This window comes from Dromaius novaehollandiae, unplaced genomic scaffold, assembly GCF_036370855.1.
Source record: "Dromaius novaehollandiae isolate bDroNov1 unplaced genomic scaffold, bDroNov1.hap1 HAP1_SCAFFOLD_45, whole genome shotgun sequence".
In the NCBI taxonomy this organism is placed as follows: domain Eukaryota; kingdom Metazoa; phylum Chordata; class Aves; order Casuariiformes; family Dromaiidae; genus Dromaius; species Dromaius novaehollandiae.
Genome location: NW_026991505.1, coordinates 1,677,153 through 1,692,925, shown reverse-complemented (window position 1 = coordinate 1,692,925; position 15,773 = coordinate 1,677,153). Strand labels below are relative to the sequence as shown.

The 15,773-nt window shown below is 48.1% G+C and overlaps 1 protein-coding gene and 1 pseudogene across 1 annotated transcript; both read right to left on the bottom strand.

Annotated features, from left to right (window-relative positions):
- Window positions 1–3,377: 3,377 nt before the first annotated feature.
- Window positions 3,378–4,346, bottom strand: LOC135327059 (olfactory receptor 12D1-like). Its single transcript, XM_064504675.1, has one exon. The coding sequence runs from the start codon at window positions 4,344–4,346 to the stop codon at window positions 3,378–3,380; it is 969 nt and encodes a 322-aa protein (XP_064360745.1).
- A 10,664-nt stretch (window positions 4,347–15,010) lies between these two features.
- LOC135327093 (5.8S ribosomal RNA) lies at window positions 15,011–15,163 on the bottom strand (annotated as a pseudogene).
- Between the last annotated feature and the right edge of the window lie 610 nt (window positions 15,164–15,773).

Genomic DNA, 15,773 nt, shown 5'->3' with positions numbered 1-15,773 from the left:
TCCCAGGAGAGGCCGTGGAGACCCAGCAGGCTCAGGGAAGAGAGACTGGAGAGCCATCCTTGTACTCTCTTTGGCATGCCATAGGCTGGCTCCAGTGCAGCCTCATAACATATCTTGTGCCCTCGGAAATGCTGCCTGGGCCCTCTGAGCACCCTCCACAGCCACATAAAACGGGAGGCGGGGACTGCCAGTGGCATGAGAACCATCCTCTTGGGTCTGCTTCCTGCTCTCACGAGAATGGGCACAGTGGAGTCGCCTCACGGCCCTGTGGCACCACCATTGGCTCTCTGCTGAGCAGCAGTGCCTGCACGGAGCCCTGCAGGGAGCACAGGGGAGGGGGACCTGGAGCAGCCGGCCAGGCCAGCGTGGACACCCTCATCTGGGGAAGGGCTTTCTGGGGAGCAGGGACGTGCCTGGAGGGGAGCAAGGGGGTGGTTCCCAGGAAAGGTGAGAAGTGTCATGGCTTCTTTATAAAAACTGCGAAGGCTATGCATATGATCAACAGTTGTCATCTGTGGACATTGTGTGGTTCAAATCTGAATACGATACAACCTGGCAACTCTGAGAAATATCAGAGTCTTTGGAACAACCCTTGGGTTGGACTATCAAGACCAGAGTTGCAGGAGAAACTTCAGTCCTGGACATTGTTCACATATTCAGAGGATAAATTGTCAGAGGGCCAGCTTACCCAAATAAATGGACAAATACTTGACTGGGCAATCTTTCTCACGATCATGTCATCACCACCAGCTAACTCTAGGTTGGCTGGATCACTTTAACCTGGAAAAGGGACCTAGCTAGGTGTTTACATAAGGTGTTCATACGTGTTTAATAAATAGCCACATCACCCAATTAGTGCCACTCATGAATGGATCAACAAGAGTCTCCCTGTCCCTATCTACCATCCAGCGAAACCACAGCCAAGGGAATGGGCTTGGTGCAAGCAGTGGGGAAAGAAGACCCTATTGAGATTGACTCTGGTCTGGTGCTGAGAAGAGACATAAGAGGTCTGAATGGACCTCTCTGAAAGGACGTGAGAGGAGAAGAGGTGGGACACTACTCTGATGGTTTTTTCACTCACTTGGCTAGGTAGGGTTGATCAGGTGCTGCACATGGCTAGACAAACGTGCTGCCCTGTTCGCACTCGGCCAGTCCATTTTAAACTCTTTTCTCTCATGCTTCTTTCTCCCCAGTCCCCTTTAGGCAATAACCCCTCCAGTCCACAAGGTTGTCAAGCAGAGCCACTCGAGTGGCCTCATCTGGGAGCGTACACCCCCTCCAAGGCCCCAGGGACATAATCACTGCCCTAGGAATAGCCAAATCTGGGTGCTCCTTTGCAGTGATTAGGCTCCTGGCATTCCTCTGCCATCACTGATCATCTGTTCTTTGTATTTGTGGTGACTAGCCTTCCAACACATAAACTCACAGTTTAGTCCAGTGTTTGGCCCATATGTTCTGCAAGTGTTAACAAGCCACAGAAACGATATGCAGAGGAGTTACTGTGCAGCTCTGGGCACAGTGTAATCTGCTTCTCCATAAAATGCATTCTTAGGAAAAACAGGCACTGGCTAAGGTTGAACAATAAGAAAACAGTAGCAACTGGGAGAAAACTGGAAGCTGCTTCTTGTTGACCTTGCCCCACCCCTTGCAATCGACTTCCTAAGAAAGCATGGGATCTCATTTTGCTCCTGTTGTAGATGACTGCATTAATCAATGCAGACACCGCGCAGTAAAAAACAAACAAAGAAACAAAGAGCTACTATGAAGTTAGTGGCTAGGTATAGGTATAAGTATATATAGGTAGAGGTGCATATAGTAGTGTAAACAAGGAAGGAGGCAGCAGCAAGGCACAAAAATATAAATCACACCACCCTCCTACAGAAGGTAGTCTTAGAACCACAGTGACGAGCTTAACATAGAGCATTATTATGCATATAAAAGAGTCCATGTCTAAAAACAAACCCAAGAAGCCTGTTTTCACAGAAGGATGAACTGGAGCAAGACAGTAAGGGGATTGCACAGGTGATCTGGCTCAAGTCATTGCCTCTGCTGAAGGATACAGCATGCATGCAGAAAGGTGGGTTGCAAGGGAGCACTCACATTGTCTTTGGCCAGTTAGAAACAAATATTAACTCTTAAAGACCTAAAAACACTTACAAGATCTCAGACTCAAAGAGTGGTCCTATGGGAACAGATCAGGACCCTTGGGACACTCTCTCTGACAGTATCTGGTCTGGAGCATTGTTTAGGAGAGGAAGAATCTCTTTTGACACCTTCAAGCACATGGCATGAAAATTTTGCATTGAGGGATTACTTGAGGCCCTAATAGAAATATTTACCATCATCATCATCATCATCATTCTATAACACTGTTAAAAATGATAATAACAACAATACTAGAAGCAGCCTTTTTAAGGCTTATGGTAGGAGTCTCAACATGGAATGTGTTGAGCAAGTAGGTATTGTGTGAAACACACCTGGCATGTTGGTGAAGTTTATGAATATGTGGAAAAAAACCTGAAGGACAGGTAAGAATCAAAAGACCTCTCCAGCTGTTACTCTTAATCCCCATCACCCAAGCTCACCTTACCTTTAAGCCCTAAGGATCAGTTCTGGAAGCTTTCTTCAAATGGAATCCACCATTCCCACTCATTTTGAGATTAAGGGTGAGATTCAATTTGAGATTAGGACACCTACATTTGGGGTTCCAAATGTACCTTCCTCCCTGTGAGACAAGTGCCTGAACAGCAGTTTTAACCACTGTGAATCTAGGCAATGGGGGTGGGATTCAGTTGCCCAAACATAGGTGTCTAGCACCATCTCAGATGCCCTAAGATAGCTGACAGCCATACAGGGCTGGTAGATCTGGCGCAGGACCTGTGCCTTTCTGGAGCAGCAGAGAGACACCAGCTGAGATACACAGAGTACTTCAAGTGGCATGACATACATGTCTGCACATGGCCAACTGGATCCAACAAAATCAACTGAATCCCTCCTTGTCTATTGGCTTTAGGCTAAGATGAATCATGTCCTGACTTCTCTTGACAGCTCTGACTGGGGGTGGGATTCAGCTGCCGAAAGAAAGAAAGAGAAAAAGAATCAAGTGATGTTTGAGGGTAAATCACTCTAAAAAAGGTGTTTTTATTGAAGTATCACTCTCTGGAGCCGCTTCTCTTCTCCACTTGGAGGAATGGGAGTGGCTGTTCCACCAACATGCACTCTTTATGCACTGATATTGCCCAAGAGAGGAGACATAGGGCCATATGCAGTAAGTAGGATTTTTCTGAAGGGACCCAGGCTGTTGGCAGTGAAAAGCAGATTTCTGCACAAGACATTCTTGAGCCAAAAGCTCCTCTGATTGCATTGTCCGTTGCCTACTACCCCACCCAAGCTGCAAGGCAGAACATTTTCTGCACTAGTAACTGTCTGGAGAAAAGTCTTCTCTTTAGGGCATGTTTCACCTCCGCATTCCTCAGGGTGTAGATCAAAGGATTGAGGATGGAGGTGACAACATTATACATAAGGGTGGCTATCATGTCCCGCCTGGGTGAACTCCCTGAGGAAGGTGGCACATAGTTAAAAACAGCAGGGACATAGAATAAGGCCACTGCTGTGAGATGGGAGATGCAAGTGGAGAAGGATTTCCTCCTCCCCTCCCTCGACTGGACTTTCAGTCGGAGGAAGGAAAAGATGTACAGGTAAGAAAAGAGTGTGAAGACAAAGGGGCCTATCGCTATATTCCCCGTGATGATGCTGAGCAGGTGCAGGTTGAGCTGGTTGCTATTGCAGGCTAGCCTCACCAGGGGCTTGATGTCACAGAAGAAGTGGTGGATGTGGCTGGGGCCACAGAAATGGAGCCAGGAGGTCATGACTGTGTGCATCAGAGCATGAAGGAAGCCAGTAGCCCAAGCGGCTGCAGCCAGCAGCAGGCAGGCCCGTGGGCTCATGATCAGGGTGTAGCGCAGCGGGTGGCAGATGGCCACAAAGCGGTCATAGGCCATGACAGCCAGCAGCAAAGCTTCGCTGCTGCCCAGGAAGTGGAAGAAGTGGAGCTGGCTTAGGCAGCCAGTGTAAGAAATACCCTGGTGCCCCCAGAGGAACCCAGCCAGCATCTTGGGGATGGTAACGGTGGAGTAGAAAATATCCAGGCAGGAGAGGTTGCAGAGGAAATAGTACATGGGGATGCGTAGCCGAGGTTCACATATCACCACAGTCACAATTGCCACATTCCCCAGCAGGCTGGACAGGTAGAGCAGGGAGAAGAGCATGAACAGGAACTGCTGCAGCCCTTGAGGGCTGGACAGGCCAAGCAGGATGAACTTGCTCACCTCTGTCTGGTTATCCATCCCTGCAGGGAAAGAGAGAAGAACTCAGCAGTAGCTTGCTATCCTTCTGTCCTGAGCTGCTATTTCCATTCCCCAGAGTCCTCTTCCATAAGGTGCAGCAGCAGCTGATGCTGCCTCATGAATGGAAGAGATCAGATACTGAGTCCGGAAAGGGACACAAAAGAATCCCTTGATTTTCCACCCCAGCTGTTTCAACAAATACTAGAAACTGTTGTAACCTAGATGGCCAGTACTGATGCCAGAGCTGCTACCTGTGTACCAGCTCACTGAAAGGAATGGTGTGTTTGAGGACAGCGAGAAAAGAAAATGGGAGGAAGGAAGGAAGGGAGTGAGGTAGGAAGGGAGAGAAGGAGGGAGAGAGGCAACAGAAGTTGGTTACCTAGTTTTTAAGTGAAGATCACTCTGAAATCCTGTTTTCCTTTCTTTTATTCAAAGAAGTTTTTCTAATAAGTTTTCTTCATTCCAAATCCTAGCTGAATATACTGTATCTTTCCAAAGCTGAAGTATTATAGAAGTATTAGAGTAGATCACATATAGTACACCACTTTCAAAGAGGACTAATTCGGACTGTTCGGTGGTGTCAGGAAACCTTTATATAGTCCTCCCTGTCACGGAAACAATCACATTTCTTTCCAACAAAGGAAAATTTCCATCTCTCTGATAGCTCCTCTTGGGATCAAGCCTCTGAACCTTATGGGACTTCAGTGCAGAAAACATCAAGGCATAGCGTTTCAGGCACACAGAAAACTAATGATGTTGTGGGGAGCTGAACTGATTACTGATTATTTGCACAGCCAGCTCTCACAAGCAGGAGGAAGCTGTAGAATCAAAAGCCATTTCTGGAAATATGCAAGGTTATAGCACATCATTCTCAGGAAGACTAACAGCTTTAATGGGGAATTTGCCAAGGAGTTTGACACATGTTTTTGTAATTCCCAAGGATAATACATGGAATAGGTATCATGGCTTCCTTTGACCTGCTGCAACTGCACAGCTGGACTCTGCCTCTGACTTAACATCTTTTGCTCCCTTTATAGTCCATGAGGAGCTTAAAATGCTTTTTCTTTTCTTTTCACTTCTAAAGATGGAGATAACAAACTATGGTGATTTTTTTAAGGCCTCAAATACCTGTTTCACTGTCCCCTCTGCAAGCTGTGTTTGCCATGAGCAATGGCATCTGAAACCTCCATAGAAGTGCCCAGGTGCCTGATTGAGAGCACACAGAGGCAGGGGCTGGTGGGGCAGCAGAAGACCCTGCAGGTGCTGTCATAGTTTGCACAGCCTGTGGTGGTGGTGGTGGCCATCACAGGGCTGTACTGCGCTGGCAAGTCCCACCTCATGAACAGGCTGGGTTGTGAGAGGATGGATGAGAGAGGTGGGGAGCCACACAGGTCCCGGCCCTGGGCAGCAAAGATGCCTCCATTTTCCTGCTCTGTAGCTGACACTGCTGAGCCCCTTGCATCCCCTCCACAGGTTTCTCCCTGGCCTTCCCCATGCAGGCCCATACCAAAGGTATCTGGCTGTGGCGTGTGCCTCAGCCCTGTCAGCCTGGACACACACTGGTGCTCCTGGGCACTGAAGGGCGGGGTGATGCAGAGAAGGTGTGGGAGAAGCAGAGGCTTCCTTTTGTGCCTACAGAGAACTTTGTGGAAGCTCTCAAGGGCCCAGGCATGTGGCAGGACTCAAGGTGTTCTCATTGCCATCCTTCACCTCTGCCTTCACCTGTCAGAGCCCTCATTCTGCCTGGGATGCTGGCTGTCTGCAGGGGACTGGAGCCAGTCTGTGGCTGGGCCCATGACGGTTTGTGGGACACCATCTCTTCACAGCCACTCTCCCTCTCTTTCTGGATCTTTGATTACTCAGCAGCCATCAGGCTGGTGGGCCTTTTGAGATCCGGTGGCTGGCAGGGAGCTCCAGGCTTTTGAACTGGAGCTGTCTCTGTGGTGCTGACAGCCAGAGGAGCTAGGAGAAGGCTCGTGAGGTTGACAAGCTGCCAAATTCCTCAGCACTTGCTGGTAAACTTCAGCAGACCAGGAATGGGGAGCTCAGGGAGTCCTTTAATAATCAGAAGCCTGTGGGACTCGGAGAGTTAGGAGTTGAAGACAAGGCGGCTATAGGAAGACATGGTGATGTCGCGTGTGGGGGTCTCTCCAAAAAGCTGACCCTGCCATGGCCCATGGTTAGGCATTCAGGGCCTGGGGATTTGGGGCTTTGCTCACTCTTAGGGGGCCTTGCACAGAGTTTCTTGGTATGAGCCAAGGCTGTTTGTTCCAGAGAAACACCAAGAATGACACATGGATCTTTGTGCTAGCCATACTGCTGTCCCGCACTCTGGTCTATAACAGCAAGGGCACCATCAACCAGCAAGACATGGACCAGCTGCAGTGTCCTCAGTGGGGCAGCAGCACCGGGGATGCCCCATCTCCCTCAGCAGTAGCTAAGGGGTTCACACATCTCAGCTCCTCAAACAGCATAAACAGTACAATCTACTGGGCAAGAACAGTGAGTCACCATGCAGCAGAACCTGCTATAGCATATGCTGATATGAATCACAGATCGCCTTACAGCAATAAAGGGATCTGGCTGTTTTCCAGCCTTGTGCGTGTGAATCCTCTTCCGGTCAAGATCCAAAAGAACTCAAGTACACACTCCACAGTGTGTCACAACAACAAACGGATCATGCTCAAGAAGGCTAACTATGGTTACAATGAAGGACAGTAACCATTGCATCTGTGCACTGCATGCTGTGCTACAGCTAACCACTCCAGATGGCCAGGAGGGCAGTGAAGTTGTTGTCTCATGCAACAAGGCTTCTTGCCAAAAATCTGCCAACCCTTTTCTCCTTGCTGGGACTGAAAACATGGAACCAAGAAGGTAGCTCATGAAAGTCAAGGAAATCTCCCTGCAACACTTCCTGCCCAACATTCTTATGTACCTTGCCTCTGTCTTTCTCCTTCTGGTACTTCCGTGAGGTTAGGGATCAGAGATTCTCTTAGCAAATGATTGCTGCTACAGTTTTTATAGCTAGGCTGCACTTTTAGTGCTCCTGATGTCTGACTTGATGGGTGACTACCCTCTTACAAGAGGTCAGATTGTCTGGGTAGCTATTTCTTAGCAGGAAAATCTGCCCCCCTTTCAAGTAGAGAGTGAAGCCAGAAGAACAGATCTCTTCTCCAGTTGGAGAGCTCATCCCTTTGCCGCATTATGGTTTAGTTTATAGCATGGTTGAGATTGCTTTTGAGGGGGCCTCCCAAAATCCCCCAGGGGGAAAGTTACAGCAAGGACCAAAGCAGTTTCTAAGTCGTGCAGGAACCTCCCTTCTGTACCCAGGGGCCTGAACTGCTCCTGGGAACTGCTACATCTGTAGCTTGCCAGAGAATTCACTAGAGATGCAAGACAGGGGAAAAGGGCAGTTTATCCAGGTTGGTCACTGAGCCACTCTGAGCTCCTGGGAGCAAATCATTGATTAAAGGAGCAGAGGGGTCACCTTTAGATGTGAAGTGGATTCTGAGCTGTATTCACCATTTCTCCTGCTTCCCTTTGTGTTTGACTCCTGTTCCAGAACATATTGTCTTTGCACTGACAGCACACTGTCAGTCTAGTTGGAGGGGAGGGGAGGGGTGTCAGTCTAGTGGGGCTTGGAGGAGAAAGCGAGAATGTTGAAAATCACTTGAAGACTACGTAGGGAGAAGAGCTTCCTTAATGTCAATCTCTGTACACTGATAATATTTTAGCAGTTTTGGTGACCCAGGTGGGACACTGCTGGCCTCCAATCTGGTGAGCACTGGAACCGCATTTGACACAGCTGGCACAGGCTGAGTTCACCTGACAGTCATTGCAGTAGTGGCACTCACTAGGGAGGTACTAAAACTGGGTCAGCATGAGTCATGGGAGGTTCAGTGGGGAAGGTAAAATTGGGGTTCACTGCTAGCAGAAATTCTGGAAAAGTGGAAAGAAATTGAAGGTACCTCAGGTCTCAGTAAGGGTAGGGCTATAGCTCTCTGTCAAGAGGAATGGCTGTTACAGACTTGGGAGGGGACACCCTCTGAGCAATGGTCTCAAGGTGCTTCATTTGATATGGGTAAGCTGACCTTCTTGGGTCATTGCTTGGGGGATCAGAACCTCAGCAAATGAACTACTAGTAAGTCTGGGATAACTGAGCTTTTAAATGACCAGGGAGATCTGGGGATTCAAGTAAGGTAAGACATACACTTGTGCAACAAACGCTGGGAGACTCGAGTAATGGTTTTGCCCTTCCTCCCCCTTACACTGTTTCAGCACCCAAATCTGCTTCTAACTTATATCCATCGCTTCCCTCGGGAAACCAATCTGTCATATTGCAGGCTCCTATGATTGGAACAGTAATGCCTAACCCAGCTGTGGGGGGCACCACAGGCACTGGGACCACAGCCCCACACACACCCCACACACCCCCCCACACACACTGATTTTGCATGTCTGTGTTGATCAGCCGTGGGCTCCGGGAGGTAACTCAATGGGCACAGCAAATGTCCCGGGCGCTGGAAGACCCAGAGAAGGCAGCTCTACTGTTTTCCACAATAGTAGAGGGACATCACCCTTGTCGCGGGGATGTTCAAGTACTGTTACAACAGATATTTCAGCCAGGGGATAGAGAATGGACATCGGAAAAAGACAGGGAGTTGGCAGACCAGGATGGAAACCGACAACTTTGGCCACAAGTAGATCCAAACCGAGATTTTAATAATGTGAATGATGGGGTGCCATGTGAAATGACATGCCAAAATCCATTTTTCAGCAGTAAGAGCTGCAGGGCATTTGGTGTTAGCTTTGAAAGGGTTCAGGAAGTAAGACAAAAGTCTGAGGAACACCCGAGGAAATTCTGAAATAACTTGTGGCAGGCCCTGTTACGCTATGGAGGGATGTCTGTGGAAAGTTTGAATGAAAGACTGGCAGTGAGTGTATCTGTCCAACAAGCGGCTCCAGGTATTCCTAAATATTTCACAACGTATGGCTCCAGGATGGCAGGGAGAGAATTTACAAAAGGTACTCTCATTAGCAACATAGGTATATGATGGAAGGTCAGAAAAAGAAAGGAAGGAGAAAGGAAGATGAAAGCAGGAGGAAGTGAGTATGCTGGCAGCAGCGCTGGGAGGAACTCCAATGGTGAGGGGAAGAGCAATAAATATGAGGGGACGAGGTCAAGGAGGAAGAGGACTAGAGGAACAGGAATGGTGGGTAGGGGACAGCTGGACCCCAACTGCTGCGCCTATTGCAGGAAACCAGGGCACTGGAAAAAAAAGTGTCCTGTTCAGACCCAGATGAGGGGAGGATTCGGAAACCCTCCAATTTGGAAACTGCAGGGTAATAAAAGTGTGGAAGAGATGGCAGAATTTCAGCAGTATGATCCCCAACAGTGACAGAAGGAAGGGGAACCTGAAGCACTAGCAGCATCTGAATCAGTGGTAGGAGACTGAGCTAGGACCCTAATAAGAGTTAATGGCCACTTACCCTGAGTTTTTAGTAGATACTGGGGCAACTTACTCCATGTTAATGGCCTACTGAGGAAATTTAAATCCAGAGGAAATGCAAGTACAAGGTATTGAAGGAAAACCATTTCTGCAAATAGAGCATTCCAGCCCAAGGGCATCAATTCCTAATCTGATTTAAGCCAAGAATAAACAACTTTTTAGTCAAGCAGTCCACTGAAATGTAGAGCTTTCATTTTGGACTTTGTGGGCTACCTTATGGAGCTTAGATTTGTCCTGTCCTCACTGGAAAACTGAAACAAACCAACCACAAAGTTAGAAAGAAGCACTAGAGCTGTTTTGCAGATCTTGATCTTACGCTCAGTTATGTGGGGAGCTGCCCTCTGTATTCGCTTTTAGATGCTGGAGACGGGCTGACCAAGATCTGAAATTGCCTCTTTGGATTTTGATTCTTTTGGATCGAGGACAGAGAAGACTTCTAGTCTTGAGGGCTGATCACTGGCAGCAAGAGACTGACCCCTAATGTGACCTCGACTAAACCAATGAGATATTGTGTTCTTCCCTCAGGGAAACTTCCAGATACCTTGGAATAGGCATAGAAATTGCCAGGTCCCCACTGGCAGAAGTTGAGCTACCTGTGACAGCTTTTTGGTGGGCCCAGGGCTGTGACAACATATTAGAGGGTGAGCTCTGGGGGAAATACTGAGATGGCAAACATCCCCTCCCAGAACCACATATGCAGGGATTGACACGCAGCGTATCTGCACACACCAGGCCATGGGAGTGCATTGGTGCCATGGCAAAGGGCCATGAGATTGAGGATAAGCATTTGCCCCTCCACAAGGTGCCCCAGGGCTCTGTCGCTCTGTGCCCCGTGAGATGTGATCCCGAGGCTGGGGGGTATCAGAAGGGCAGGGGTCCTGCCGGACTGCTCCCCAAAGTGGAAACCACCTCCCATGGCAGGAACTGACCAAGGTGGTCCTTGTTGAACAGGGTCTGGAAGAAGAATGTGGACTGCAGAAAGGGAAGGAAGTGCAGTCATTTCCTGCAGGATGGAAGAGAGTGGAGACAGAGAATGAAGGAAACGTGTCTCAGGGATTCCAAATCTCATCTCCAAACACCACCAGGCTATGGGCCCAATCCCCTGCTCCCACTCATCATAACAGGTGCTCAGGACTGGGATGAGGGGACAGGCATTTAGGCACTCAGGTTCCTCTCACCACTCCCCCACCCCAAGGAAAAGAACTAGTGTGCTTTTCCTAACAAGACAAAAAACCTGAACCATCCCCCAAAAGCTTTCCATAAGCCCACTAAGCAAAGCCCAGACTCTCCACCGATGCCTGAAGCCTCAGCCCAAAGCTGCTCCCTGGCAGCCCCTAACCGTCATCTTGTAAGCCGAGCTGGAAGGGGGTTGTGGCCTAGGAGGCAGAGGAAGGGCAGGGCAGATGGTGTGTTGTCTGTTGGAGTGAAGGGGCATGGAGCAGAGAGGAGAGGGCAGAGGCAGCCAAGAGGGAGGTGGCGGTGAAGGTGTGAGGTCTGGGCCATAGGCTGTGAGGTTACTTCTGCAGCAAGAAGCTGCTCAGAAGCAGCAGGCTGGCATGGAGAGGTGCTCAAGTGAATGGAGTGGGGCAGCCCATGAGGGAAGAGAACTTGTGGGAGGGTGGAGGCAGAAGCAGGTTTGAGGGACTGTGCTTGATGTTGACAGGGAAGGTACCTTCTGTTTCAGCAGAGGACTGCCCGAGTTAAAGGCAACATGTTGAAGAAATTCTCAATACTTCTGGGTTAGGTCAGAACAAAAGATTTATTTCTATAGCACTGCACAGAAGAGCACAGGGCAGCAACTCTGCATCTCCCACCCATAGCAAGGCCTTTTATGTACTCTCTCACATGGGCCAGATGCTCCTAACCAATCAAAGAGCATAATCAGATACCTTTCCTTTTATGGCATGCTTCAGCTCCATGTGCTGGGTGCCTCAAGGCTGGTTGCATCTGCTTTTTACCAGGGACACTGCTTACAGCTTGTTCATGAGGGAGAGTGCTAGAATAGCAAAGAAACAGTAATAACAGTCATCAGCATTGACCACGAGGGCTGCAATCAGCAATCCACCACCATCTTTGCGTCGCTGGAGCCCTGAGGGTAACAGAGAAGAGGTACTCCACCGTCACACCTTGGCCGACGAATACATCGGTGGATTATACCACCAGGAGAATGGAAAACAACATGTTCTATGACACCATATCAATTTATGTTGCAGCACTTGGTCTTTTAGCTATCGTTCTAACTGCTTTTTTAATATGCCTTTGTTTGCCTTGGTATTGTCATTGTAGACGATCACCTTCCTCCACTAATCCCCCAGCGCCATAGGCAAACCCTCAAACATGGCCTGGGACACCTTTTGGTTCGGTTAGTTTTAGAGATGTTATTGTTAAAAGTAGATATGTTAAGATATTGTTCTTTAGATATGTTATTGTTCAAAGAAGTTATTGTTAAAAATTGGTTAGTTTTAGACATGATTATTGTTAAAAGTAGGTATTGTTAAAAATTGTTCATAACTCCTGTGCGCACTTCTACCTTTTCTATACTTCCTTCTGATCTCTCTCTATCTCATATCACCACTGTGGACGAAAGCTATGAAAACATAACCCCGAACAAGCCATCTGTTCTTGATGGAAACAGGACTGAGCTGCCGCGACCCCTGAAATGGTCTCCCCGCGACCACCCGGGACACACCGCACCAGACCACGATCAGGCAGAGACTTTGGGACTTGGATTTGCTTTGATTGGGCTCTGAACTTTTCCAAGACACCCAGGGCGAAGAGGACCAAAGGGATGCCGCTGGTTCCACGGGTGGAGCTTTCTCTCCCCACCACCCCACCACCCCTTTTGCAAATCGTGTGGCACAGGACTTGTTTATGTCAGACTTGAGTGTCTGCAATGGATACTACCTGTTGTAGTCTTTATTATTAAAAATGCAACAGCTAAGAATGTCATTTTTAACCTGTATTCAAAAGATATATCTCACTTTAATGTGCTTATATGCGCTACGGCAAATCTGCTGGCATCAGGGTTTCACGCCATTCAAATCAGGATTCTCTTCTGCCTCAGCATCAAACAAGTCAGCGTTGTGGTGTTGCCAAGACATAATAAATTGACCAGAAGACTTTTCTTTGGATAGGGGACCTCATTTTATAGCAGAAATAGTACAGGAAATCTCAGAAATACTACCAATTAAATGGGATTTACATACGCCCTGGAAGCCACAATCCAGTGGAAAAGGAAAGAATGAATCAAACAACTAAGAGACAGAGAGGGAAATTGTGTCAGGAGACTCAGATGAAATGGACTGATGTTTTACCTCTGGCATTATTAAGAATCAGAATAACCCCAAGGGTTAGGGAGAAAGTTAGTCCATTCGAGATTCTGTATAGTAAACCTTACACGTTAAATTTAACTGGAAATGAAATTCAGATGCACATTAAGGGCCATTAAATTTTAAGTGATTCTCTCTTGTCTATGGCAAAGGTTCTTACTTCTCTCCATAGGTACATCCAGTTAAGATCTCCTGTACTTTTAGATTCAGCTGTACATTCATTCCAGCCGGGAGATCAAGTATATCTTCGAACCTGGAAGGATGAGCTGTTGATAGAAAAATGGAGAGGACCGTATCTGGTACTACTAACAACAGATACCGCTGTGAAACTGCAGGGAATTGATTCCTGGATCCACCACACCCGAGTGAAAGCAGTACCTTGAGAGACGTGGAAAGCTGAACAAGTTCACCCTTTAACGTTAAAAATATATAAAGATAGATGAGCTGTATTAAAAGTGAATCAGTTTTAAATTTAGATTGTATTCAGGGGAAAATTGCTTTAATCTGTTTGTTAGGAATAGGGTTAATATTGTTGTTATGGTATCTGCGTAAAAATGATGTTCTTAACAACCAGGGGAGAAATGTGGTGGTTATTTTTTCTAGGTTACCTGAGCCAAAGTTAAAGGGAATCAGGAAGGATTTGGGGGTCAAAATCTTCCTTTGGAAGTAAATACGAAATCTATGAAGATAGTTAACCAGAGGGATTGTTGGGTGTGTGCCCACTTCCCTGAAGATTCCAACAAGGGCTTCCCGCTAATTGGAGTGCCTCTTATTTTTTTCCTTTATGGAGTTTATAAAACAGATAAGAAATGATAGTGATCAACCAAAATATGATGAAACAACAGAACAGGAATGGGAAGTCCAGAGTGTGACAGGAGATTATGATCAATGTATCCGAAGATGTAATAATAGAAATAAATAGTGGGAGAAACCTGTACTTTATGGAAAACAGCCGATCAACTGTACTGGATCCATTAAGGTAGGAAGTTATGAAGATTGCTTTCGGATACCTGAAATAGGTTATAAGTGGCCAAGTAAGGAACTAAATGGGTGGCGTGTTCTGAAAGGTAGTGGATGGTGTTGGTTGTGTGAGAGCAAGGCACAAAAAGTGCTGCCTCCTAATTGGTCCGGGACATGTACTCTAGGGGCAATAATCCCAACCATTACTGTAACAAAGAACTGAATAACAGATATCAAAGATCATGGCTAAGAACATTCATGAGGAGACAAAAGAGGATCAATAATCCTTTAACGGATCAACCTACTAGGTTTCATTCATTCGCAAGGTGTCTGTTTCCACAGTTGGGAGTGAGTGAACTTGAAAAAGCAATAGTAACTATTTCAGCAGTTATTGAGAGAATAGGGAATAAAACCTCTGATGCCATTACAGCTTTACAAGGGGAGGTTTCAGAGACTGCTAAAATAACCACCCAGAACGGAATGGCTCTAGGTATGTTATTAGCATCTCAGGGAGGAGTAGGTACAGTAATAAATACTAGTCGCTGTGTATATGTGGATCAAAGCGGGAGGATTTCTCCCCATCTAAATGAAAGCTGGAAGCAAACTGAAATGTTACAAGGGATTCAGCAAGATGATGCCTCTTTGGGATTTGAAGAAACAAAAGCCCCCTCTCCCTGGGGCAACGGGCCTGCGAGGCGCCACAGCCGCGCCACACCGCACATGTCGTGCAGTGCAGCGGCAGCTGCCGGGCTCAGAGGGGGAGGACAGGCGTGGCCGGGCACACCTGAACTGTGCCCTCCCCTGCCTGCCAAGGGGCGGTACCGCTGCATCCACACCGCAGCTTGGGTGACGATTGACCGTCAAGCAGCGCTCAGACAGGCATAGCCGTGGGAGGAACCCGGGGCCACAAGTGCGTTCGAAGTGTCAATGATCAATGCGTCCTGCAATTCACATTAATTCTCGGAGCTAGCTGCTTTCTTCATTGATGCACGAGCTGAGTGATCCACTGCTAAGAGTTGTCTCGGTTTCGGTCCCCACCGAGGGAGGAGTGGACAGCATTCACAGCCCCTGAGGGCCCCCTCTGCTCTGCCTCCCTCCTCATGTCGACACTGGCTGCTGAGCAAGGGACAGTAGAGAGAAAGAGGGCTCGCCTTGCTGACCATACAAGAACGGGGTGGGAGGGGGAAAGAAGGGCAGACCTGAACGAGAAGGGCGCCGCCCACCACCACCGCCAGTGCTGCTGTATGGGCTCTCCTCCACCACTCTCTCAGTGGTGCGCTGGTCCTTTGTTCCCGTCCGGGGTCCAGGGGGTGGGGACAACAGCTGACTGCCTTTCCCTTGCACTGCCCCGACCACTGCCGTTTTGGTGCCTGCCGGGCCCCCCTCCCCCACGACACACCCACGGCACATGTCGAGCCACTTCCACCCGCCAGATCCAGAAGGAGTTTGAGAGGGTATGGATCGCCGCAGAAGGTAAAGCAGACAAGGTTCCATCAACAGGGGATGAACTCCCCGTTACAATTCCCACCACACTGGAAGGGGGCGAGTTGGTGTCCAAATGGGAAATTCCAGCTCCCCGTAGCATCTATCCTATTCCTAGCAAGTGGAGAAAAAGAGAGTTAGAGAAC